At 55.8% G+C, this 24,881-nt stretch overlaps 1 protein-coding gene across 16 annotated transcripts in view; it reads right to left on the reverse strand.

The window, feature by feature from the left end:
* Positions 1-24,881, reverse strand: part of Crocc (ciliary rootlet coiled-coil, rootletin) — a 46,462-nt gene that overhangs the window by 5,265 nt on the left and 16,316 nt on the right. For all 16 annotated transcript variants that reach the window (XM_046468472.2, XM_046468473.2, XM_046468474.2 and 13 more), the window contains 22 exons: positions 23,030-23,266; positions 22,473-22,569; positions 21,891-21,974; positions 21,301-21,534; positions 20,468-20,667; positions 17,341-17,523; positions 16,090-16,234; positions 15,408-15,554; positions 14,857-15,087; positions 13,984-14,177; positions 13,621-13,748; positions 12,289-12,458; positions 10,629-10,808; positions 9,820-9,954; positions 9,318-9,461; positions 8,722-8,960; positions 8,138-8,297; positions 6,352-6,519; positions 4,643-5,036; positions 1,279-1,448; positions 1,057-1,177; positions 599-762 (listed from right to left, as the gene is read on the reverse strand). In XM_046468472.2, the coding sequence (XP_046324428.1) occupies positions 599-762; positions 1,057-1,177; positions 1,279-1,448; positions 4,643-5,036; positions 6,352-6,519; positions 8,138-8,297; positions 8,722-8,960; positions 9,318-9,461; positions 9,820-9,954; positions 10,629-10,808; positions 12,289-12,458; positions 13,621-13,748; positions 13,984-14,177; positions 14,857-15,087; positions 15,408-15,554; positions 16,090-16,234; positions 17,341-17,523; positions 20,468-20,667; positions 21,301-21,534; positions 21,891-21,974; positions 22,473-22,569; positions 23,030-23,266 (3,925 nt within the window). The remainder of the gene's footprint in view (positions 1-598; positions 763-1,056; positions 1,178-1,278; positions 1,449-4,642; positions 5,037-6,351; positions 6,520-8,137; positions 8,298-8,721; positions 8,961-9,317; positions 9,462-9,819; positions 9,955-10,628; positions 10,809-12,288; positions 12,459-13,620; positions 13,749-13,983; positions 14,178-14,856; positions 15,088-15,407; positions 15,555-16,089; positions 16,235-17,340; positions 17,524-20,467; positions 20,668-21,300; positions 21,535-21,890; positions 21,975-22,472; positions 22,570-23,029; positions 23,267-24,881) is intronic.

The raw sequence follows: 24,881 nt of genomic DNA on the forward strand, positions 1-24,881 counted from the left end.
TCTGGCTCCCGACCAGCTTTGTTCCTGGCCTCCTCCCGGGCCCCTGTGGCTGTGGGCCCCAGGCCAGAGCCGAAGCCGCAGACACAACAATCCAGCTCCACCTTGGCCCCCAGCCAGAGGCAGCGAGTGGGCTGCAGGGCCTCAATGAAGGGCTGGGAGAGGGCAGGGGACAGGGGAGCTTTGGCTGCAAGAGACTCAAGGCTTCAGCAGCCTGGATTAGTACCCCAGGGCCTGCTCGTCTTGCCCCAGCACCAGACACACACATGCCCAGGGGTACACATGTCCCAGACACATGCAACCCCCGGAACATGACTAAGGTGACTCTTCACAGACACACGAGGTCCCTGGGCACCATCGGTGGGTCAGGGGCTATGTGCATCATCCCTGCGAGACGATTCCCACTCTCCCTTCCTACTCATGAGGAGACTGAGGGTCAGAGCTGACTAGCAGTGGCTGAACTTGAGCCCTTGTAGAAAGAGGCAAAGATTGGCACTGCCCGGGGCTGCACAGATTCAGGATGGCCAGGTGCAGTTTGGCAGCACTCGATTACCCACCCAGGCGCACAGGACCCCTCCTGCTGGACCCAGGGCCTGCCCACCTGGCTTGCCCGGAGCTCACTCTCCGCGGCCTGCAGGCTCCTCTCCAGGGCAGCCACCTGGTCCAGCGTGGCTCTGCGCTCCCGCTCACTGCGCCGCACAGTCTCCTCCTGCAGTGCCAGCTCAGCCTGGACCCTGCTCAGCTGCCCATCCACGGTGCGCCGAGCTGTGGTCACCACCCAGCCCATTAGCATGGAGGCACGCCCCGAGGCCTGACCGGGCCACCGGACAGCGGCCCTCACCTCACCCACCACAGGTCCGCCTGTCTGCACCCCAGAGGGTCTGCGGGTCTGGACACAGGTGGGCTGAGCAGGGAGGGCAACCTGGAGGAGACAGCCTGCACCAGGTTATAGGGCGGGGGCAGGGCTCAAGAGCCACTCCACTCCGGTGAATCCCCAGCCTCCCACCTCTCTGCTCCGAGCACAACAGAACAAAGTGGGACCCCGAGGGTCAAGCTCACCCTCTTCTCTCTCGGCCATCACCTTCTGCAGCTGCCTGGCCCGGGAGGCCGCACTGTCTCTCTCAGCCTCCGTCTCAGCCAGCTGTCGACTCAGGGTACTCGTCTGGGCCCGAAGTTCATCCTACAGCCCCGATGAGGGACAAAGGGGAGACTCCTGCTCTACAACCGGCGGCCCATCGGGGGCCCTGGCTTCCCAGCCCAGCCGCTCCTAGCCAGCCTCACCCGCTCCTTCTGAGAGCTCCGTAGCTCCTGCAGGAAGTCCCGGAGGGCCCCCCGCACTGCCTCTGGGTCAAGGTCTGGAGGGACTGGGGAGGTGGCAGGTCCTGGGGAAGGGGGCTGGGACCCTGGGCTGCGTTCCAAGGGGCTGGGGCTATTAAGCGCCTCCCCGCTTCCTAGAAGAGAAGACACGCTCAGGTCCGCAGCAGCCACCGCACGGTTCACACCCATCCCTTCCCTGTTGCCCACAAAGCACGCCTGGGTCACCTACCCTCTTGCTCAAGGTCCTTTACCAGACCCCCCGGCCCTCAGATTCTAGCCCAATTTCTTTCTCATGGCTTAGAAACTGCGCCTACCCAGGGTTATCCTCCCCCCCATACAGGCTGGCCACTCTGCATCACCCTCACTTCTATGTTCCGGAACATTCTCCACTCCAGTCCTGGGGCCTTGGCACACGCTGTCCCTTCTCAGGGCTTCCCTATGCCCGGCCCATTCTTTATGGTGCTTCTTCAGAGGCTCCCTGAGTTGACCCACCCTCAGGATCCTGGTACCCCCTCCCCACCTAGACCTTGCATACCATGAGGCCTGTGTCCCCAGTGTCCCGGTCACAGGGGATTCTTCTTCACCTCAACATCTCCCTGGGCTGAGCACTTGCTGTATGCCTGGCACTGACCAGTGCCTTCCCTGTGTCGTACTCTCCTTCCCCATAAAAACCCCGACAGGCAAGGACCAGCTCACCCCTGTTGCTGGCAAGTGGGGCTCAGAACAGGGAAGCCATTGCTCAATCTCAAAGCTGAGAAATTCCAGAGCCAGATTTCAACCTAATCAGCTGGTGCCCACGGAAAGCCTGAACTCAGCTTGGAAGATCGGGCCACAGGGAGGGGGCAAGGAGCAGGGCAAAGGGAGGACAGTGCTGAAGGTCAATGTCGGAACTGCAGGATGCGAGGACCGGCCTTTAGCACCCCCTGCCTAGGCCAAGCAACACCTAAACCGCCCAGCAGACACATCACCATCCAAAGGTTCCCACAGGAGGGCAGTGCCTGTCCCCAGGGGCCTCCACCACTGGAAGATCCCACTCACAGGGTAAAGACCAGTACCCTCTGGTGGCCTGCAAGGACTATGGGGCAGGCCTTGTCCCTACACCCTCACCTCCTTGCTAGCCGCGTTGCTCTCTGCAGCCCCACTGGTCACCTTGGGGACTTCCACACAGGACCTTCTACACATCTCTTCCCCAGGGGTGCCCTCAACACCCCCATCCTTCCCTTCCCCATCGCCTCCTGAGCAAGGTGCCATCTCCCACATCAGGCTACCCCTCCCCTGCCTTTTTCTTTTTGTGTGTGACAAAATATATGTAACTTGAAATGTGCCATTTTGACCATTCTTAGGGTGTGGCCCAGTGGTATGGACTGTACTCACACTGTGCCACCATCACTGCCACCTGCTCCCAAATCTTTCCATCACCACGGTGATGAACAGCAGCTGCCCAAGCTGCCTATGTTGCAGTTCTAAGCCCACAACCTCAGAATGCGACCCAATTTGGGAAGAGGATCATTACGGTTAAGATGAGGTCGTACAGGAATGGGGTGGCCCTAATCCTACGTGATTTTCATTTACATCACATTTAGTGTTATAAGTAATCTAGAGAGGATTTAAAGTATGCAGAAGGTGTGTGCAGGTTATATATAAATACCATGCTATTTTATACGTGATCACGTGGGGACGGGTGCTGGGGGTAGAACCCAGGAGCGTTTCACCATTGAGCTGCATCACCAGCCCGTTTTATTATTTTCAGACAGGGTCTTGTTAAGATGCCCAGACTGGCCTCAAATTTTCGATCCTCCTGCTTTAGCCTCCCGAGCCACTGGGATTACAAGCACATCCTCAGATTTCGGCACCCACAATGGGGAAGAGGCTGGGACGAATCCTTCATGGACACTGGGACTGACATTACATTGCTACATCAGCCTTGGCATCTGAGACAATCCCAAACAGAAACCCTACAGTTTCTAACAAGGACTCCCAGAACCTTCCTCCCGCCCCCACAATCTCATCTGCTTTCGGATTCTATGAATTTGTTCTCGACGTTTCCCGTAAGTAGACTCTTTATCTGTCCTTTTATTTATGATTTTTTTTTTTGCAGTGCTAGTAATTTAACCGAGGGTCTGGCACATGATAGACAAACGCTCTACCACTGAACTACACTCCAGATCCTTTTTATTATTTATTTAATTTGGTACTGGGAATTGAACCCAAGGGCACTTAACCACTAAGCCACATCCCCAATCCTATTTATTTATTTATTTTTAGCGGTGCTGGGGACTGAACCCAGGGCCTTGTGCATGAGAGGCGAGCACTCTACCCGCTGAGCTGTATCCCCAGGCCTCCCTCTTTATTTACTTTGAGATAAGGTCTCACTAAGTTGCTGGGGCTGGCTTTGAACTTGCCGTCTTCCAGCCTCAGCCTCCCAAGTTGCTGGGATTACAGGTGTGCACCACCATGCCCCAGGATCCTTTTTATTTGTTCCTTTGTGACTAACTTATTTTAATTAGTGTAACATTGTTGAGGTGTATCTGTGTGGTGCCACATATCAGAATGTCACTCCTTAAGGCAGAACAGTATTCTGTTGGATGAATATACCACATTTTTTAAAAGTATTTGTCTGTTGATGAACAATTGGAATATCCCCACCTTCTGGGGACAACGCCGTAATGAAGTTCAGTGTCCAAGTAACTGTTCAGGTCCCTGTTTTCAATTCTTTTGGGTGCACACCTAGGAGTCCTCAAAGTATTGAGTCTTATGGTAATTCTAATTTCAGCTTTCTGAGGATCTGCAGAGCTATTTTCCAGTGTCTGCTCCAATCGGCAATGTCTCCTGTTCCATTTTTGCCTATTTCCAGCCCTGACCACCAGGAATACATTCTACATTTCGTCTATCATGCTTACTGCTGCTGTCCCTGCCTAGACTACAAGCTCCCTAAGGGCAGACACGCCGGTGGGTTTTGCTTCCTGCAGAATCCCTAGTGCTTATAATGTATTTGGCACATACTAGGTGCTTAAGTCACATACTAGGTGCTTAAGTGGAGTGACTAAAAGAATGAAAGAGATCCTGGAAGGGGGTCAGGTCTGGCTGTGCCAACCTGATTTCGGAGTCACAGGCTCCTGTGGAGTGTGGAGCTGAGATGCGAGGCTGGAGATGGAGAAGGGGCACAGACCGTTAAGAGGATGGCGCTCAAAGACCGGAAAAGGAGTTGGGGCATTCAGAACCTTTTCCTCCTGGAGAGGGGCGTGGCCGGTGGAGGGCGGGCTCTTAGGACTGCACACGTGGGTGGGGCAACGGGGAGGAGCCTAGTCCCCAAAGGCTGGGCACTCACCTCCCGGTGGTGGCGCATCGCGGGCCGGGGAGTCTGCAGCTGGCCGCTGGCCGGGGCTCGGGCTGGGGCTCGGGGTGCGGCCGCGGCCGAGGCCCAGGCCCCGGCGCAGGGCGGAGCGCAGACCCCCTAGCTGGGCCTCTGCAGCGCGCCGCTGCGCCTCCACACGGGACAGCTCGGCCTCCAGGCCTTGCGCCCGGCCCTCGGCCGCACTCAGACGCAGCCCCAGCTCTGCGGCCTCAGCCCGCGCCGCCTCCAGCTTCATCTCCAGGCCTCGGGCGAGGTCCTGCTGCTTCTTCTCTGCGCTGCGCGCCTCCTCCAGGAAGCCCTGCAGGCCGCGCTCGCGGGCTCGGAACTCGCCCTCCTGCTCCCGCAGCCTCCGCTGGGATCCCTGGAGCTGGGATGGCCAGGGAGTGAGGGGGATGTCGCAAGGCCTCCCCCAGCCCGGTGCCCAGGACCCCAAGCGACCACACTCTCCCTTTAGTATTTCCGACCCAAGCAGGCTAGTGCAGGGGCATCCATGGGTGTAGGACGAAATGGATTTTTTCTCTCTTCCTTCTGGGTATAGGCCCCGTGGTGTTCACGGCTCATTAGTAGGAAGGACTAACATATTAGTAGGAAGGACTAACATACAGGTAGGATTCACCAGTGCTAAGCATGAAGTGCTTTCCCCAAAACCAAAAATAAAATAAATTAAAAAAAAAAAGTTTATTGTTTATTAGTAATCCTCATTTAATAGAGAATGAAATTGAAGCACAAAGAAGCTAATTACTTGTCCCAGGCCGCACAGCCAGTGTTCTGCAGGCTGGGATTCAAAGCTAGGCCCTCCAGCTGCAGAGCCCCACCCCCAGCCCTTTTTATTTTTTATTTTGAGATAAGCTCTAAGTTGCTTAGGTTGGCCTCAAACTTGGGATCCTCCTGCCTCAGCCTCCCAAGTAAATGGGATTACAAGGCATGATCCACCCAGTCTACCAAAGACTGTTCTCTTAGTCACTAGACTACACTGTGTCTCCGTGCACACAATTTATCAATAAATCTGCACACCATGGCAGGGAATGTCCTAGAAAATTTAGTTACTGATGGTGCACGATCACAGAGGCACAAGCCACCCTCTGGTTTAGAGACTGAGTCAGCCTGAGGGATGTCCTAAGGCCTCCCCTCTTATAGTTGTCACTTTCACTGGAAACCCCCCTACCGAGTGCTACTTGGATGCCAGAGCCTGTGGTAGAGCCCCTCTAGCATCCTCTAGCACAGAGAGATCAGATGATTCAGTCAAGATCACACAGTAGACCCAGGGCAGGAGACTGGCAGTGGATACAACCAGGAAAGGCAGAGTGGGAAGAGCGCTGGCTTCAGAGTCAGGCCTAGGTGGCTGTGTGATCTTGGGTGGATCCCCTGACCTGTCTGAGCCTTAATGTCTCTGTGAAATGGCGCTAGCAGTCCCTACCCGACGCGGCTGTGGGAGAATCAAGGTTATATATCCAGAGTCCCTGCCCAGAGTACCTTTCAGTGCCCGCATATGTTCGGCCCACAGCTATTTTGGTTGTTGTTATTATAACTCAAAAACTAGAATCAGGGACGAGCCCTGGGGAGTGGTCACCTGGGACTCCGGCATTGGAGTGCCCACCTGTTTCCCACTGGAGTGGCACAGGGCAGGCCCCCTACCTCCCAAACCGTCCCCACCAAGGCAGCCCGGGGATCTGCCTACTCACCTCCTGCCGCATGGCCTCTAGGCTGGCCTCGCCCTTTAGCATTCTCTGTCGCAGGCCCAGGGTCTCCCTCCGGCTCTCCTTCTCTGCTCGCTCACCCAGGGCCAGGCGGCCCTGCAGCTCGGCCAGCTCCCGGGCCAGCCTGGTGTTCTCACTGTCCAGCACCTTCATCTATGAGAGAGAAGAGCCGCAGGAGGCTCAGCTGGGACTGTCCCGTGCCCTGCCTGGTCCTGGCCAGGCACACTGGCCTACGGACACATACGGAGCACAAGCCCCTGCCCTGGACAGCCTCACTGTGCTCCGCCACATCAGACAGGGCACTCACGGCCAGCTCACCATGTAGTCCCTGGCCTCCCAACTACCTCTCTTGGGTACCAGAGGGGAGGGAAGGTTGAGCCCCCATCAAACCAGGAGTGCCAGAGGGCAGGGCCCACAGCTCCCCTGGTCACAGTCCTCTCAGTCACAATGAGCAGCTCCTTTGGAGGGCTTGCACGTCCAGCCCTGTTCCAAGCACTTCACCCTAACTGCTTCATCTACTCCTTACACTGCCCTGCGGGGCGGGTGCCAAAGTATCCCTCTCAATGGGCGAGAGCGCTTAGGCAGGCTGAAGAGACTTGCCCAAGGTCACACAGCCCGCAGGCAGCAGACCCGGGCTCCACTCAGACAAGCAGAGTGTGTAAGTGTGTTCTAAGCCTGCTTCCCCATGGGGCAGGTGGGGGCGATGCCTGCCCACCCCACAGTGCCACCAGGAGGGTAACAGGGTGCTGTAGCCCGCAAACACCCAGCATGAGCCTGGCGTGCAAATGCCAGCTCCCTTCAGGGGCTCCTGTGGCTACTCAGGAGGGGCCGAGGCGGAGGGCTGCACTGGGCAGAGAGGACGAGACTCTCAGCATGGTTCCCACCTCTGGATTCTGCATGTATTTGGGGACTGTGGGCTCTCTCTGGAGGGGTGCTTAGGAGCCGAATGAGGCTTTTTCAGGCTCCTAGAGCAAAAGAGTCTGAGCCCTTGAAGCTACAGTGCAAAGGCAGCGCCTAGTACACAGTAGGTGCCTGTGCAGTGCTTGCCGCTGCTGATGAGTAGGGAGATCGTCAATTTAGGGTTAGCAAGCTCCACAGGTCAAAATCAGATGCCTCCTGTTCTGCACAGGTGTGAGCAAGGACCGATGCTAAGTTTTTAAATAGCTAAAAAAGGTTCGTTGGTCAGTAAAAGTCAAAAGAAAAACAGCTCTTAACACATGAAAATTACATGAAATTTCAGTGTCCATTCACAAAGTTCGACTGACACGCATGCCAACCTGTCCACACTCTCTCCAGGGCCACTTCTCTCTCCTCTTGTCCTTGGAACTGGGAATGGAACCCAAGGGGCTCGTTTCTGAGCTGCACTCACCTCAGCAGAGGGCGTTAAGCATGCTGACAGAGCCCGTGTGGCCAGGTAAGTGGGGAATGTAGGAATAAATAAATGCATATTCCCCCGCCCCTGTACGGGGGACGGGATGGAACCCAGGGGTGCCCCCACTGAGCCCCATCTCCAGCACTTTTTTTTTTTGTTTTGAGTCACAGCCTCACTAAGGTGCCCAGGCCGGCTGTGAACTTGCCGTCCTCCAGCCTTCGGAGTTGCTGGGGTTGCAAGCACAAGCACGTGCCCGTGCGCAGGGTGAGGAGTCCTCAAAGCTTGTCCATTAATACCAAGGTCAGGTAAAAGCCTTGTAGTTCAAGCCTCCGCTTTAACATCCATCCAGAGAAGAAAGGGGTGCTGCCACACGGCAAGAGACAGGGAGCGGTGGGGTACCTGCCGCCGGAGCTCCTGCAGCTCCCTCCGCGCCTCCAGCCGGGAACGCTCCACCTCCTGCAGCCCGGAACGAAGCTCCCCGGCCTCCTTGGCCACTGCTGCCCGAGCCTCCTCCAGGAGTGCCAGCTTCTGCTCCTTGTCATCGCTGGCAAGCTTCAGGCTAGAGAAGGCAGAGGGCAGAGCTGCCTGGGTGCTGGGAGGGGTGCATTCTGCAGCTCTACGCAAACACCCTCCCCATAATTCCTGGGGTGGATCTGGCTGACCCTGGTGCAGAGCGTCCCAAGCGCTGCCTGCCCATGTGGCCCCTCCTGAGCCTCCAGGGCTGGGCCAGGCCCTCGGCTAGAAGTACATCAGCAACTCCTTGATGACAGCAGGTGGGGTCTGGACCCAACCCTGCCTGCCGTCTCCACCTGTCCCTCATCTGACATAGAAAAGCCACCAAAAATGACTCGTGCCAGTCTGTGGTTAGGGCCAAAGAACCCCCACCTGTGCGTGGCCATGGGTGAAGTTAGGTTCCAAGGACAAGATTCAGTGAGAGGACAGGGCTTGGAAGGACTCAGAGCTGGTCCCCCCCCGACACCCACCTGATGCGCTCGCTCTCAGCCTTCTTCACTGCAGCCCGCAGCTCCTCGTTGGAGCGCCGCAGGGCCTCGCGCTCCTTGGCACCCTCACTCAGGCTGCGCCGCAGCTCCCCGGCCTCCTGGCGCTGGGCCTCGCGGCCCTCCTGGGCATCCCGCACCCTGCGCTGCGCCTCCAACACCTCCCGCCGCAGCCCATCGCGGGCATCCTCCAGCAGCCGCAGCTGAGTCCGAAGCTCCTCTGCCTGTGAGCCCAGGGCAAGGGTCAGGGCCCCTCGAGCTGGCCCACACCCATGTCCTTAGCCAGGGGCACCTGCCCAGTCCTCAGGCTGTGCGTTATGATTTAGGGCCAGGCATGCTGTAGTCAGCGGTGTTTGGGGCTGAAATAATCACTAGTCAGGACCATCCTGTGGATGAGACCAAAGGACAGGGACCCCACTCATCTCTCTCAGTCCCCAAGCTGCACCAGCACAAAACAGGGGCTTAACAGATGCTTGCTGTCCATCTGTCTTCAAATGCAGGCAAGCATCTAATGCCTTTTGGCCCTGCAGGACCAGGCACCCAGCAGGCACATGGTGGCATTTAGGGGGCAGGAGACCCACCTCCCGCTGGCAGGACTCCCGCTGCCTGCCCAGGTCATGGGCTTGCTCCTGCAGCCTCTTCACCTCCTGGGCGTGAGCAGCAGTGGCCTCATCAAGCTGGGCCCGGAGGTCCCTCAGTTCAGACGTCAGGGCATTCATGGTGCTCTAGGACGGAAGGGCTTGGTCCCGCAGTGTCCCCTCATCCTGCCCCGTGCGACGCCCAGTCTACTGGCTGAACTGTCCACTTTCAGCTCCCAACAGCCCCTCCTGCTGGCCTTCCAGACCCCTGCTCACCCCACCACTACCTATTAAGTGCTGTTGGCACAGCCGGTCTCTCCCCTGAACAAGGGGACTCAGCAGGGCAGAGCTGTGTGTCCATCCCTCACACAAGGATTCCCAAAGGAAGGGCTGAACCTCCACAGCCTGGAAGCTCCACAAGGAGGCCAAGCCTCCCCTCTAGAGGGCCTCCTCCGGCGGAGCTGTGCCTCCCTATTCAGAAGGTGCCACTGCTCGACCGCCCTACCCGGTCCTGCTCCTGCCGGCTCCGCGCATCTCGCTTCTGCCGCTCCATCTCCAGGGAGACGGCGGCCAGGCTGTGCTGGGTGCCCATCAGCTTCTCTGACAGTGCTGTCTTCTCGGACTCCTTCAGAGACAAGGCCTGGGCAGAGGCAAGGAACACAGAGTTGGGGGACTGGCTGGTCCTCGGGGCATCTGGGGACCTTCCCCCACTCTGCCTGGGTGATGTGCCCACTGGGGCTCAGTGGCCTAAGTCCTGTGTGCTTGTTCACCCCTCTGCAGCCCTGCAACAGGGCTCAACATCAGCAGAACCCTGGACATGAACCTGATCCACGGACCTCACTCACCCACCGCTCCGAGGCAAAGTCTTTCATTGTTCCCATTTTTACAGGTGAGCAAACTGAGGCTCAAAGAGGTAAAGAGACTGACCCCGGCAAAGAGGAGAGATGGGTACAGTCTGCCCTGTGTCTTACATTATGGGAAAGTCAGGAATTCGTTCTTTGGGAGAGGGTCAGCTGCTGCCATGGGCATTGTGGGGACTGACCAGAAGGCAGTCATGAAGACACCCGCCCAGCCTGGGTAGGGGGACGGATGGGAGAATGAGGAACAGCTTTCCAGGGGTCATGACCTGCTCCCAGGCATGGGGTTCAGCGATGCTTCACACACACCCCTCACCTCCCCAACCTGCAGGTGAAGAAACTGAGGCCCAGAGAGGGAAGCAGCCTGCCCCGGCCTCCTGACTGCGAGGTGGCCACGTGGGACCAGCTGTGGAACTGGGCCCGGGGAGCCGCCCAGGCCACACCAGAACGCACGCACCTGCTGCTTCTCGCTCTCGGCCAGGAGCAAGCCCTCGTCGCGCTCCTGCTGCAGGGTAGCTATCTCCTCGCCCAGCTCCTCCTTCTCGGCCTCCAGCCGGGCCAGCAGCTCCTCCCGCTCCCGCTGCAGCTGGCCCTGCAGCTGGGCCCGCTCCGCCTGCAGCTCGCGCCATGCGGCCTCCTGGGGAGCCGGGCCGGCACATGAGACCCACCGAAGGGGCCCAAGCAGCCCCTCATTCACATCAAGGCAAAAAAGGCCATCTGTTCCCAAAGCTGGGACAGGGCAGGTGGCCTCTTCACCAAGACAGGCAATAAGAGAAATGAAGGCACAGGCCAGGGCTGTGAGAGCCTCAGGGAGCAGGAGCGGCCCCAGATGTGTCAGAGAACATTCTCCGGAGGAGGGCGGAAGAGCAGCCAGCCAGGCAAAGAGAAAAGAGCAAGCCCAGGAACACAGCCACCAAGGCCCGGGACAGAGCAAGCAGGACGTGCTGGGAACCAAGGGGCCCCGGTGGGCAAGGGGGCCAGAGCCATGCTTCCCACCCAGCAGCCAGGCTGGGCCAGGCCAGGGGGGTTGCAGGGAATTTGAGGACAGTGGGGGCAAAGCAAGGGGTGGGGCATAAGGGGATCGTAGGAGTCTGGCCCCCAGGGAAGGGGTGGGGGCCCAGGAAGAGCTCATAGGTGAAGGACAGCCCATTTCAGGGTGCCGAGGGCAGGTGCCTGGCCCCAGCACTGGCCCCTGGATGCTCAGAGAAGCAGGACAGGGGCCTTCTTCAAGTGTTATGCTGCTACCCGCTGGGAGGGTGCTGATATCCACCCAAATCCACTGAGACCCAGGGTGACCCTCACAGCAGCAGCCTGACACTGTCAGAATCAGACATCCAGGCTGGGTGGCTCAGGGCATCTGTCTTGAGAGCTGCTCTGAAGAGTATCCCAATATCAGTAATAATAATTTGTAAAGCATTGATTAAGTGCCAGTCACTATCCTAATCCCTCTATATGGATCACCTCACCTCCTCCTCCTAGTACCTCATACTTCTATCTCCATTTCCACAGAGACCTTAGCATCACCAGTGTGTGACCACGATCAGATTCAAACTCAGGAACTCCTCATTCTGCCCCCTTCCCTTTCTTATATGTTCAGGTGCCAGTGATCCTTCATATGCAAATGAAAAGTACTTTTCTGCTATATATATCATGTTGGCCTTTTGGGACACTGGAGATTGAACCCAGGGGTACTTAACCACTAGCCACATCCCCAACCCTTTTTTTGATTTTATTTAGAAACAGGATCTTGCTGCGTTGCTTAGGGCCTCCTTAAGGTGCCAACACTGGCTTTGAATACGAGATCCTCCTGCCTCAGCCTCCTGAACTGCTGGGATTACACGCCCCGCAATGTTGGCCTTTCTTCAATGTGATCATGGACCCCGTGCATCAGAATCACCAGGGTGGTAACTAAATCTGGGGTCTGGGAATCTGCATATTTGATAAGGACACCCCTACCCCCATGGATCTTCCCAACTAGCTGCCCCTAGGGCTTCCACAGTAGAAATGAAGTCCTGTTCCTCAGATGTGGACATGGAGGCAGAGCAAGAAAGAGGACTCTGTGGGTACAGAGGAGACAATGGCTCAGAGCCCTAACCGCCCCTACAAGGTGCTCATACCTTCTCACGCTGGAGTCGCTGCAAGTCCTCCTCGTGGGCTGCCCGTTCCTCCCGCAAAGAGGCCTGGGCCTCCCGCTCCGCCTGCACCAGCTTCTGGGCCATTAGCTCCTTGTCCAGAGCTGCTTTCTCTTCTGCAGTTATCATCTGCTGCCTCAGGCCTGCCAGCTCACCTGCACAAGAGGGAGGGTGGATGAAGACAAGGTTAGGGCAAAACCTTCCCTCAAGCCAGCAAACTGCAGCCAGGTGAGCCAGATGGTAGAACCCGGAGGGGAGAGGATTCATCTGGCATCTGGGCTGGTTCCCTTGGAGAAGTGGCTCATTCTCTGTCTGGACCTCAGTTTTCCCATCTGCTGCATGGGCCCACTGGCTCTGTCTGCCTACCTAGAATATCACAAAGGGGGGGGCCCCCACAAACGGGAAGGATGTCAAATATAACCACTCCCGTTTGGGCTGCATGTATGGTTATTGGCGATAAAACCCGTAGCTTCCTGCATGCTAAGCCCACACTCCCAGGCCGTTTCGTTTTTATTTTGGGTCTCAATAAGTTGCCCAGGTTGGCCTTGAACTTGCTATCCTCTTGCCTCAGCCTCCCAAGTTGCTGGGATTGCAGGCACAGTCACAGCACCTGGCTATACCACCCTGTTATTGACTGAGCACACCACAATCAGGCACCTGGGTTATATCCCACAATTTCAATTCACCTACATAACATGCCTAGTTTATTTTTATTTTTATCCTCATTCACAGATGAGGAAGCAGAGAGATCAGTAATTTCTCAATGCTGTCCAGCTCCACACAAAGCATCCCCTTTACTGATTAATGATATAAGCATTCTTAGTCAAGTGTCAACTATCAGCACTCACACAGGTGACAATGCGATGGTGTGTCCTTCTGTGGACCACCCAAACACCATCTCCCGGTGGGAAACCCACCAGCATTTCCCTTCCTGGTTCTGTCTGCTTAGGTGGATGTAAACAGGAAGTCAATTTCCATAACCCAGGTAAGTGCCTCGTTGATGTTTAGACCGCAGGAAAAGCCATGCACCAGGGAAAGTGGGGACACACAGGAAGTGTCAAGTGTCCTGGGAAAAGCAGCCGCTGGCTCTGCAGGAGAACTCAGAAGTCTCTTGCCGCCCAGGGGACAGCAAAGCCACAGCAGCTCCTGCGGAGTCAGGCCACCTGTGCCTCTCATCCTGGCAAGGGTTTAGCCAGAGCAGGAATCTGGGGTCCAGAGAGGGAGGGGCTGCTCCAGGGAAGCTGAAACCTCTTAGGTCAATGCTGCCTGCCTGGGGGAATCCCAGAACCTGGTGTCCCTGGCCCTGGCCCCTCGTACCAGTCAGGGTCTCCTTGGCCAGCAGCAGGGCCTGTCCATCCGCTTCTAGCTGCCCCCGGCGCGCCTCGAGCTGGGCCAGCTGCGTCTGCACCTCGAACAGGCTGCTCTCCAGGGCTGCCTTCTCCACGCTGCAGTACACAAGCCCCTGAGGCCACGAGCCTCGGCCTCAACAGCCCAGGTAACTGGCTCTCAGGGCGTGCCCAGCCCCGGGCCCAGTGCCAGCCTCCCTGCCTAGCTGGGCCACGCTCCCCTGGGGAAGGCTGAGCCACAGCAAGGGCATGTTGGCAAGCCATGCTCCTAAGTAACGGCCCCTGTGGGCCAACGCCAGGCCCTGGGGGTGCTGGGCAGAGCCCAAGACCTTACCGCAGGCGAGTGGCCTCCTCTGACAGGGCCTGGCAATCGCGCTCCGCTGCCGCCAGCTGCACAGCCAGGCCAGCCCGCTCCTTGGCCAGTGCCTCCTTCTCCCGGGCCACTCGCTCCAGTGCCTCCACCTGCCGTTGGGACTCCCGCCGGGCCTGCTCCAGCTCCTGCTCCCGCCCGCTCAGCTGCCGGGAGAGCTGGCCCCCACCAGGGGCTGTGAGCACCACTTCCAGAACCCCTGACCCGTTCATCACACAGCACCTCAACTCGGGGTCTGACCCAGCTCCCGCCGGCGGACAGGAGACCCAGGGTTGAGCCCAGGCTCTGCCCTGCTGTGTGGTCCGCACTGGGCACTCCAGCCTTTTCTAGACGCACAGCACCCATGTGTGCAAAAACAAGGCCCTCACTCAGCTATGGGAGTGAGGGGCGACAACCCTTCCTCACCTCAAAACTTGCAGAGCAGCTGAATATATAAAACCGACCAGGGGAGCTGCTCTGCTGGCTGGAGTGGAGGGCGGAAGCCGCTTCCGGCTCCCCTTTCGCCCTCCTCCAGATGCCCCTCCAGGAACCGGACTCACTCCAAGACATTAAGTTCCTAGGTCCCTGAAGCCCTAGGGTCCCTTGCAGCTGTGACATTCCAAAATGTGTGATTCTGATCCCTCGAGCCTCGCCGCACCACCATGTGCTGCACCCGTGCCAAGAGCTGACAGCAGGCCCCTGTGCTGGGTTCCCAGTTTCCTCACCTATTGTTCACGACACTCTTGACAAGAACTCTCAGCCCCGAGTTACTGACGGGTGACTGAGGCACAGGGAAGTGGGACAGCTCACTCAGAAGCAGGTTCCTAGGCTGGGCCCGTCCCCCTCTGCTCGGCCCACCTGAGCCAGCTGTTCCTGCAGCCCGCTACGTTCGCTGCGCAGCTCAGGCAGCTGCTGCTCCAGGGCCTCCCGGGCCTGCTCCGCGGCGTGTAGGGCGCCCTCCAGGCCCTGCCGCTCCACCTCCTGCTCCAGCCGCAGCTGCTCCAGCCTCTGCTGCTCCTCCAGAGCCAAGGTGGCCTCCTGCTCTGTCTGACGCTGCCGGCCCAGCAAGGCCACCTTTTCCTCCTCCAGCTGCGGGGGTGAGTGTGGCGGGACGGTAAGCAAGGTTCCTCCCAGGACAGGGATGCTCCTCCACTCACCCACTGATCAGCCCAGGAGAGGGCCTGGGGAAAGGGGCAGGGTGTGTGGACACTGACGAGGGAGAATGAAGAAGGACCCCTCCTGTGAGACCAGGAGAGAGAAGACAGAGTGGAGACAGACGACGACAGAGACAGGAGCGGCAAAGCCCAAAACAGACGGGTGCAGGGTGTGGGGGTCTGGGACACCTCAGTGGGGTCTCCCCGATGGGGAGGACAGGTGGACCAGGCCTCTGGGCCCACGACACAATATACCTGGGCGACAAGGTGGTTCAGCCCCAGCTTGTCCTGGGCGAGGCTCTCGTTGAGGGCACTTAGCTTGGACAAGGAGTCCCGCAGAGAAGCCTCCTCTGCCCTCAGCTTGGTCATGGACAGCTCGAGCTCCATGCGGCCAGCCTCAGCCTGCAGGGAGGGGACCATGTGTCAGAGCCAGTCAGGTGGAGAGAGACGGGTGGTGGGAAGAGACAGGGACAGGCGCAGAGACGGACCTCGGGATGGTGTAGGGAGATAAGTCAGGAAATTCCCTGCTCAGGGAGGAGGCTGCAGCCTGTGAGGACATTAAGAAGCTGCACGCTGCAGAGCTGGAGGGAAAGAGAACCCAGGCGATGCCGCAGCAGGGCCAAGGCTCAGGGCTTTCCCTGAGTGAGGCCTAAGGATGGTACCTCTCAGGGTCCAGGGTGAGGGGAATGGGGCAGGTTCCCACTGAAAACTTTCTGGACCACGGCCCCACCTCCCACAGACACAGGACCTCGGTCTAGATACTGCCCGGGAACATCTGGAAAAGCAGGAATATGGCCACTAAGAAAAGTCAGCCTGGTCCAAGGGAGGGGTCAGTCTGTGACCAGGCTCCGATGTCAGCCAAGGATCAGTCTGTGGCCAGACTGGGAAGACCTGGGTCAGAGGTAGGTGTGTAGTTGTGTGATAAATGGGGACCCACCTTGGTCAGCGCCTCGGCCACCTCTGCCTTCTCGGCCTGCAGCATGTCCCGCTGCAGCGTGGCGCAGCTCAGTGCCTCCCTCACCTCCACCAGCTCCTTCGCCAGCCCTGAGCGCTTCACTTCCAGCTGCTCTAGCTGTCTATGGCTGTGGGACAGAAGATAGGCAGGTGCCTCATGTCACTTCTCTGTCCTGGCCACCTGCAACCAGCAGGATGCTGGGCAAGAGCCTTACCCACAAGGACAGCCAACCCCCTGCCTGTTAACTTCCTGACTCTGAGCATCAGTTTCCACATCTGCAAAATGGGGTGTCACCTGCTTTAAGAAGTCATTATAAGAATATGTGTATTACTCTACAGGAAATGCTTAAAATACTGCTTGACACATCTTCCCAAGCAAGAACAACATCCACCACTACATGCACTAAACGTCGTCACAACCTGTGTCTTACAGACCCACACAGTGCAGACTCAAATCCCAACTCTTTCACCATGTACCCTGGGACAAGTTTCATGACCTCTCTGACTCAGTTTCAACATCCACAAAATGGAGATAACACCTTCTACATCACAGACTTATAATGAGAGTTAAACAAGAGAACCTTGGTGCATTGGCATTTCTTTTTTTTTTAAGTTGTAGATGGACACAATACCTTTGTTTTTGTTTTTATGTGGTGCCGGGATCAAACCCAGTGCCTCACGCACGCTAAGCAAGCACTCTACTACTGAACCACAACCCCAGCCCTTAAATTTTTTAATAAGAATATTATTAATAGTTATTTTAATTTTAATTGTTATAGTTCTTATAATTCAAACTCTGCCTCCTACCAGTTCTCTGATGCTAGGTAAGTGACTCACCTCCCTGAGTCTCTTTCCCCAAGTGGGGCTGGTTAGCCGGGCTCAAGGGAACAGACCTGTTGTCCAGCTACTTGGGGGGCTGAGGCAGGAGGACTGCTTGAGCCCAGGAGGGCCAGGCTCTAGTGCACTATGCCCATCAAGTATCCACACTAAGTTTGGCATCAAAATGGTGACCTCCCAGCAGCAAGAAGCCACCTGGCCTCCTAAGGAGGGGTCCATTGGCCCAGGTAGAAGTGGGGTAGAAGACAAGGCGCCAGTGCAACGCCAGAGGCCTCCTCCAGGTGGCAGGAGGCTCAGGACGGAGGAGGTGCCCAGAGAGAGCCGGGAGGTGCAGTGAGAGCCGGGAGGCTCCCTGGGAGGCCTCTGGGAGCTGGCGGCGAGGTGAGGAGCTGCCCACCTGCGCTCAAGCTCCCTTTGTGCCCTGGCGCCGTCCTGAACCGCATCCTCCTGCTCTTCCTCCAGCCGGTCCCGCTGGCGCCGCAGCTCCTCCTGGGCAGCCTGCAGTTTCTCCAGTTCCTGCCGCAGTCCCTCGGCCTGCTCTTGGGCCGCCTGCAGGTTGTGGGCCAAGCTGCCCTTCTCCCTGCAGGACAAGGGATAGTGGAGCAGCAGGCGCTGTTATGGCTGCTCTCCCCGCAAAGAAGCCAGGCTGTGCCACTGCCCAGGAGCTGCGTCCTCTGTCCTCCCAGGCCTCTCACTCCAGGAAGCCTGTTCTGATGCTCCCGTGGCTGATTCAGCTCACCCACACCTCCCAGCAGGAGCCTGGCTTTCTTCCCCCAGCCTGCCCACTTGAAGGCCTAGTGGGATGGAAGAAGGTGCTGCGTTACCTGTGAGTCCCCCCACCAAGTGCAAAAGGCCAGGAGTAGGCTCCTGGAACACACCGGCAATTTGGCAGCCAGTTCTGCTAAGCCACACAGACACAAAAGGCCCCCACGATACCCCTCTGCAATCCTAGCAAGCCCAACAGAGCTGCACCTGTCCAGATCAGCTTCCCACTGCACAGAACAGCAGTACCTGGCAGCCACAGTAGGGGGGCGTGTGACTGCCACTGGGAATCCCAAAAGCTTGCAGGGAGCTGCCATTTTCCACAACTCTAATAGTCACAAGTAGGGGCAGGGGCTGATTGTAACACCTTCTTTCAAGCCAGCTGGGGTTTCTGGCTCAGGCTTAGGGCTTCCCTATCTTCCCTCAAAGTTGCAGTCCCCAAATATGCTAGATACTAATGTTGGCAGTGGGTGGGGAAAAGCTTATGACATGACATTAAGTAAAAATAGCAGAATGCAAAATGGGCTGCTCGCTGATCAGCACTACTTAAAAAGCCATCTCCTTCCCAGGCAGGGAAATCATGGGTGGCCACCCAATGGGCTTGAATTCTAATTCTACCCTGCCCACACGGCCACACCTGCTTTGTGAGATTGGGCAAGTCATCTCCATACAGTGAGTTCCAAACTGCAGGAGTCTGACAGAAAGACTGAGATGATACACATGAAGCACTTGCAAACATGGTGGGTGTACAAGTGCCCCTACTCTGCCACCTCACTGACAGGAAACACAATAGAAACAAAGCCAATACCCTACTAGGGGTTCAGAGGGGCAGGTGAGACTGTGAGGGGCCCCCCCTTTTGATTTCCCCTCATCCTTCACATTTTTTGTTAAACACTTCTAATTAGGAAGATAAAACAAAAATAACCATGTAGCTGAGAGGTAGATAATTTCTTCTCTTAAAAATCTCTAGGAACAGGCTGGGGTTGTGGCTCAGTTGCAGAGAGCTTGCCTAGCATGTGTGAGACACTGGGTTTGATCCTTAGCACTGCATATAAATAAACACATAAAATAAAGGCACGCTGTCCATCTACAACTACCAAAAAAAGAGGGGGGGCCAGGTTGTGGCTCAGTAGTAGAGCACTTGCCTAGCATGCATGAGGCACTGGGTTCGATCCCCAGCACCATATAAAAATAAACAAATAAATAAAGATATTGTGTCCATCTTAAAAAACAACAACAACAACAACTCTAGGACACTGGGTGCAGTGGCACACGCATGCATGTAGTCCCAGCAATTCGGGAGGCAGGCAGGAGGATCGCCAAGTTCAAAGCCAGTCTCAGCAATTCAGCAAAGCCCTAAGTAACTGAGCAAGACCTTAGTCACAAAAATAAAGCCAGGCACCGTGGTGCAGGCCTATAATCCCAGTGTTCAAAGCCATCCTCAGCAATGGTGAGGTGCTGACCAACTTGGGAAGACCCTGTCTCTAAATAAAATACAAAACAGGGCTCGGAATGTGGCTCAGTGGTTTTGTGCCTCTGGGTTCAATCCCCAGTACCAAAAAAGCAAATCTCCAGGAAGCCAAGTATGGTAGCACATGCCTGTAATCCCAGTGACTAGGGAGGCTGAGGCAGGAGGATCACAAGTTCGAGGGCAATTTAGCAAGGCCCTAAGCAACTTAGTGAGAATCTGTCTCAAAATCAAAAATAAGGGCTGATGTTGTGGCTCAGAGGTACAGCATTTGCCTAGCATGTGTGAGACACTGAGTTCGATCCTCAGCACCATATAAAGTAAAATAAAGACTCTGTGTCCACCTATACCTAAAAAATATTTTTTTAAAATAAAATAAAATAAAAAGGTGCAGTCAGATTCAATCTACAGTACAAAAAAAAAAAGCCCTCTAGGAAACAGTCTCAAAACAACATTGTCAAAATTTCCCTGAGAAGCTGGGCACACTGGTGCACACCTGTAATCCTAAGTTTGTAGTCAGCCTCAGCAACTTAGTGAGACCCTCGGCAACTTAATGAGATTGTCTCAGAGTAGAAAATAAAAGGAGCTAATGGTTGGGGCTGGGGTTGTGTTCAGCAGTACAGTGCTCACCAAGCACACATGAGGCGCTGGGTTTGATCCTAAGCACCTCATAAAAAATAAATAAATAAAGTTATTGTGTCCAACTACAACTAAAAATATTTTTTTAAAGTGGGGGGGGCTGGGGTTATGGCTCAGTGGTAGAGTGCTCGCCTCATATGTGCGAGGCCCTGGGTTCGATCCTCAGCACCACATAAAAATTAATAAATAAAAAATTAAGGTATTGTGTCCAACTACAACTAAAAAATAAATATATTTTTGAAAAGATCATTTAAAAGTGGGGGGGGGGCCTAGTGGTAAATTATCCTGAGTTCAGTCCCTAATACCAAAAAAAAAAAAAAAGAATTTTCTGAGAAGAGGGAGATGTTCTACAGCCATGTGTAGATCTAGAGCACTTGAAATGTGGCTGATGCAACTGAGAAATGAATTTTAACTTTCGTGTGTGCGTGCAGTGCTGGGAACTGAACTCAGGTCCTGAAGCAGCAGCTCTACCACTGAGCTACATCCCCAGCCCGTTTGGTAATTTATTTTACTTTAATTGACCTAAAATTGAATAGACACATGTGGCCAGTGGTGACCTATTGGTGCAGAACTACCCATTTAAAGATTAGGGCTGGCCTTAGGCTCAGACACTGATTTATCCTTTATCCTCCTCCACCTCAGACATCCCAGGCACCTGCTCAGGAGTTCATTGGTGCTCCGCAGACGCTGGGCCTCACGCTGGGCATCCTCTTGGGCCTGAGCAGCCCCATCCATCTTATCCCGCAGGCGCTGCAGCTGCTCCTCTAGGGCACGCCGCTCACCCTCGCTGTCACTAAGCTGCTTCCGTAGGGTGCACATCAGGTCCTGGCTCGCCTCATAGCGACCACGCATGTCCTGGGGCATGGGGGTCACTGAGTCTGGGGAGCCTACTTACTCTGCTGGTTCCGGGGAAGCACACCAGGCTACAGAGGGACTGGGACTAGGCCGGGGCCTGGCCTGCAGCAGGAGAGGGGGCCTCAGCCCCAAGGACTAGGATTCCACTCCCCTCCTCTGTGGCCTCACCATTCTAAGTCCTCACCTCCCCGGAGTCCCAAGCAACTCCAATCTAGGTCCCCATGAAGTTGACAACGCCTAGACCACTCTTTCCTCTGCTAGTTTCAGACTCCACCCGCAAGACTTCTCCCTCTGGCCCCCTGGTTCTACCCTCGGAACCTCTCGCTTCCAAGCTCCTCCCGTCCCAGCAGACTCCTTCTCCCAGGGTCCTGGCTCCCCCAGGACTCTGGCTCTGCCCCACCTCCTCCCTTCCCAGGCTTCACCCCACTTCATCCCACTGTGGGCTCCAATTCTGCCCCAGAGCTCTCAGACATCTCCTTGACACCTGGACTTCCAGGTCTGCTTACTGGCCCCGCCCCCAGGCCTACGGTCCCGCCCCAGGCTGTGGCCCCGCCCCCTGGGCGCCCAAGCCCCTCCCCCAGGGGCTTGGCTGGGTCCCTGGCTGTGGCTAGGGATGCTCAGGCCCCTTCCTACCTGAACCTGCAGCTGCCTCTTGTGCAAGGCCGAATGGATCAAAGCAAGCGTGGAGGAGTCAGAGCAGGCCGGGGACGGGTCTCGGCGAGGGGAACGGCCGCGGCTGGGCGAGGAACGCCGCGGCGGGGACGGGGTCCGCTGGCCCGAAAGACCCCGCAGGCTGCCGTCCAAGGTGTCTGCTGTGCGCTCCGAGCCACTTAGCTGGACACCGCTCTCTGTGTCTGACAGGACGGCCTGGGGTGGGGAAGGTGGGAGTAGGAGCCCAGGGGTTGGCCAGGCCAGGCCCAGGCCAGGCAGCCTCACGAAGTCCCTACGGGAAGCCTTGGGGTCCACCTCCCCCACGGGCGCTCAGCCCACAGCTCTCCAGCAAGGCTCATTTACTGCAAAGACACCATTCATCGGTTCGCACAGATGGCCTGGAAAGTGCCAAGCTTCCTCTCTGAGACTGGGGCTCCCAGCGCAGGGACGAGGTGAGCTAACAGGGGTACCCAGGGCCATCACTCGCTTTAGTTCAGCCAAAGGCCACCAGAGGGTGCGGCCAGAGGCCCAGGCCTGCTTGGCCAGACCTTCCCAGAGCTTCCTTCATGCACCTGTGCCAGGTCCCTCAGGGTCTGCTGGAGCCCTTCTGTGTCCTCCATCTCCAGGGTCGCCTGCTCCTGTAGCCGCAGAGACTCCTGGAGTGAGACAAAGAGCGGTCAGGGGCTGTGCCCTAGTGTGAAACTCTACCTTCTCCTCCCTCCCTGGACCTCCACCTATCAGGTGGCCTCTATGGCTATCCATAGATCAGCTAGCAGAACCCACTGCCCCCAGAGGCCTGGAGAGGCAATGTCCTGTCCCAGTCACTGGAGGAGAGCCAGGCTCAGCCCCACACAGAAGGTGACCAATCCAAGCAGTGCCCTAGGGAGGATCCCTCTGGTAGGAGGCAACCATGCTCCTCTGGGAGCTCAGGCAGGAGGTGGAGTCCTACTCCCCTGCTTACTGGGTTGGAGCACACTCTGTGCAGTGGGGATCATGAGGCAGGGCCGCTGGGAGTATGGAAAGGATACAGGAGGTGACTGTTCTTACCCTGATCCTGGCACACGATGTGGGGGTGAGTAGCATGTCTGAGTAGCCCAGCCCTAAGCCTGGGTCCATGGATCTGGTCGGGCCCTCATCTACCCACCATAACTCACCAGGGCCTCTAGCTTCTCAGTGAGGGCCTTGTTGACCTGATCCTTCTCCAGATTCTGGTTCTGAAGGCGCTCCATGGCCAGGGCCAACTCTGTCACTCTTAAGGTAGGGAAGCAACAGAGGTAAATGGGGGACCTGCCCCAGTTTCTCCTCAAACCCACTGGCTTCTGGGTCTTTTGTGTTTCCCCAAACCTGAGCAGAGCCACTAAAATCCACTTCCCTAGCTGTGTGACCCTGGGCAGGTCACTCTTCCTTCTGGGCTTCAGACTTTGCACCTATAAAATGGGACTGAGGTCACCACTGTCGTGTCTCTTTGGAAAGCACCCTGGGCATTGTCCAGGAGGCAGAAGTTAGGGCCATGGGTCCCATCCTCACAGGTCGAACTGCTCATGATGTGCCCTGGGAAAGAGCCCTCTGAGTCCCACACAGGGACCTGGGAAGCCTGGCTGAGCCCAAGCAGAAATAGGGTCTGATGCGTGGAACAGACAGTCCCCCTCCCCGAGTCTCTAGGTGCCCCTCTGTGGGGAAGCTGAACTTGAACAGTGTCACCACCACCCACCTAGCACTGAGTTCAGCCTTGTCCAGGTCGCTCTGCACCTGCAGCTGGGACAGGTCCTTCTCTCGGAGCACCTTGGCCTGCAGCTGCTCCTCCAGCTGGGCCTGCAGCAGCACCTGCTTCTCCTGGGCCGCCTGGGCCCGGCTCTCCGCCAGCTTCAGGCCGGCACTCAGCCCCAGGCCCACCTCTTGGACAGCCCGAGATGTCCGGGCCAGCTCCCCTCCCAGCTGCCGCAGGTCCCTGAGGAAAGCACAGGATGGGGATGGGATGCAGGGGACTACCAAATGCAAATTAAAACCACTCTGAGATGTCACTTGTCACTATCAGATTGACTGAAAAAAAAAAAAAATGTTACATAATGCCCAGTGTGGGTGAGGCTGCGGGGAACCAGGCCCTCCTCCAAACGGCTGGTAGGAGGGTAAATGGGTATAACTACAATGGAGACCAACTAGGAGAGCTCAGAAAATCATGAATATATAAGCACTTTGCCCTCCAGCTCCACTAGGAATGCACCCTGCACACCCAGACACCCACCACGAGGGGTGACCCATGTGCATTGTGTGCTGTACTACCTGCCCCTGTAAAACTCCCGCCAGGCACAGTGGTGCACACCTGTAATCCCAGTGACTCGGGAGGCTAAGGCAAGAAGATCAAGTTCAAGACCAGTCTCTGCAACTTAGCAAGACCCTATCTCAAAATAAAAAATAAAAAAGGACTAGGGATGTAGCTCAGTAGTAAAGTACCCCTGGATTTAATCCCCAGTACCAAAAAAAAAAAAAAAAAGTACCGGTGACAATCTAAGTATCCATCAAAAGAGGAGTGCTGGGCTGGGGTTGTGGCTCAGAGGCAGAGCAACTGCCCAGCACATGTGAGGCCCTGGGTTCAATCCTCAGCACCACATAAAAATAAATAAATAAAATAAAGGTATCGTATCCAACTACAACTAAAAAAAATAAATATTAAAAAAAGGAGTGTTATTAAATAGATGATAGTATATCCATTCAGTGGCCTACTTTGCAGCCAAGGAAAACCAATGGGGAACCTCTTCCTAGACTGATATGGAGCCATCTCCCAGTAGTAACTAGTAGGTGAAGAAAGTATCTTCAAGAACTGCAAAGATGGGGCTGGGGTTGTGGCTCAGTGGTAGAGCACTCGCCTTGCATGTGTGAAGCCCTGGGTTTGGTCCCCAGCACCACATAAAAATATATAAATTAAATAAAGGTATTGTGTCCACCTACAACTAAAAAAAATTTATGAAAAAAAAGGAACTGACTGAAAGAATAGCGTTACGTTAGATTAGGTAGAGGGAAGTGAAAGGAGGGGAAGGCAGGGGATGTGAGGATAAGAAAGATAGTAGAATGAAACAGACATCATTACTTTATGTATGTATGTGACTGTATGACCAATGTAATTCTATAATATATATAATCAGAAAAATGAGAAATTATATCCCATCTAAGTATGATATATCAAAGTACGTAAGTGTTTTCTACTGTCATGTATAACTAATTAAAACAAATAAAAAATTTAAAAAAAGAACTGCAAAGATGAAACTCTACCCATATACCCATAGTATTTACCCAAAAGCGGGGGGACCAGGAGGAAAGAGAGAGATGGGACTGAGAGACTTGCTATATTTGCTTGTATAGAAGAACCTTGAACGGTCACATAGGAATTTTTTTTTTTTTTTTGACAGAATCTTTCTATGTTGCCCAGGTTGGTCTTGAACTCTTGGGCTCAAGAGATTCCCCCCAACCCCACATCAGCCTCAGGAGTGCCAGTACTACAGGCATATGTCACTGCACCTGGTTATGGAAGGTCACTTAGGAAACTGGTGACACTGCTTGACTTGAGG

Source organism: Marmota monax, unplaced genomic scaffold (genome assembly GCF_021218885.2).
Source record: "Marmota monax isolate L192 unplaced genomic scaffold, Marmota_monax_Labrador192_F-V1.1 WCK01_AAM20220418_F8-fsc00008, whole genome shotgun sequence".
In the NCBI taxonomy this organism is placed as follows: domain Eukaryota; kingdom Metazoa; phylum Chordata; class Mammalia; order Rodentia; family Sciuridae; genus Marmota; species Marmota monax.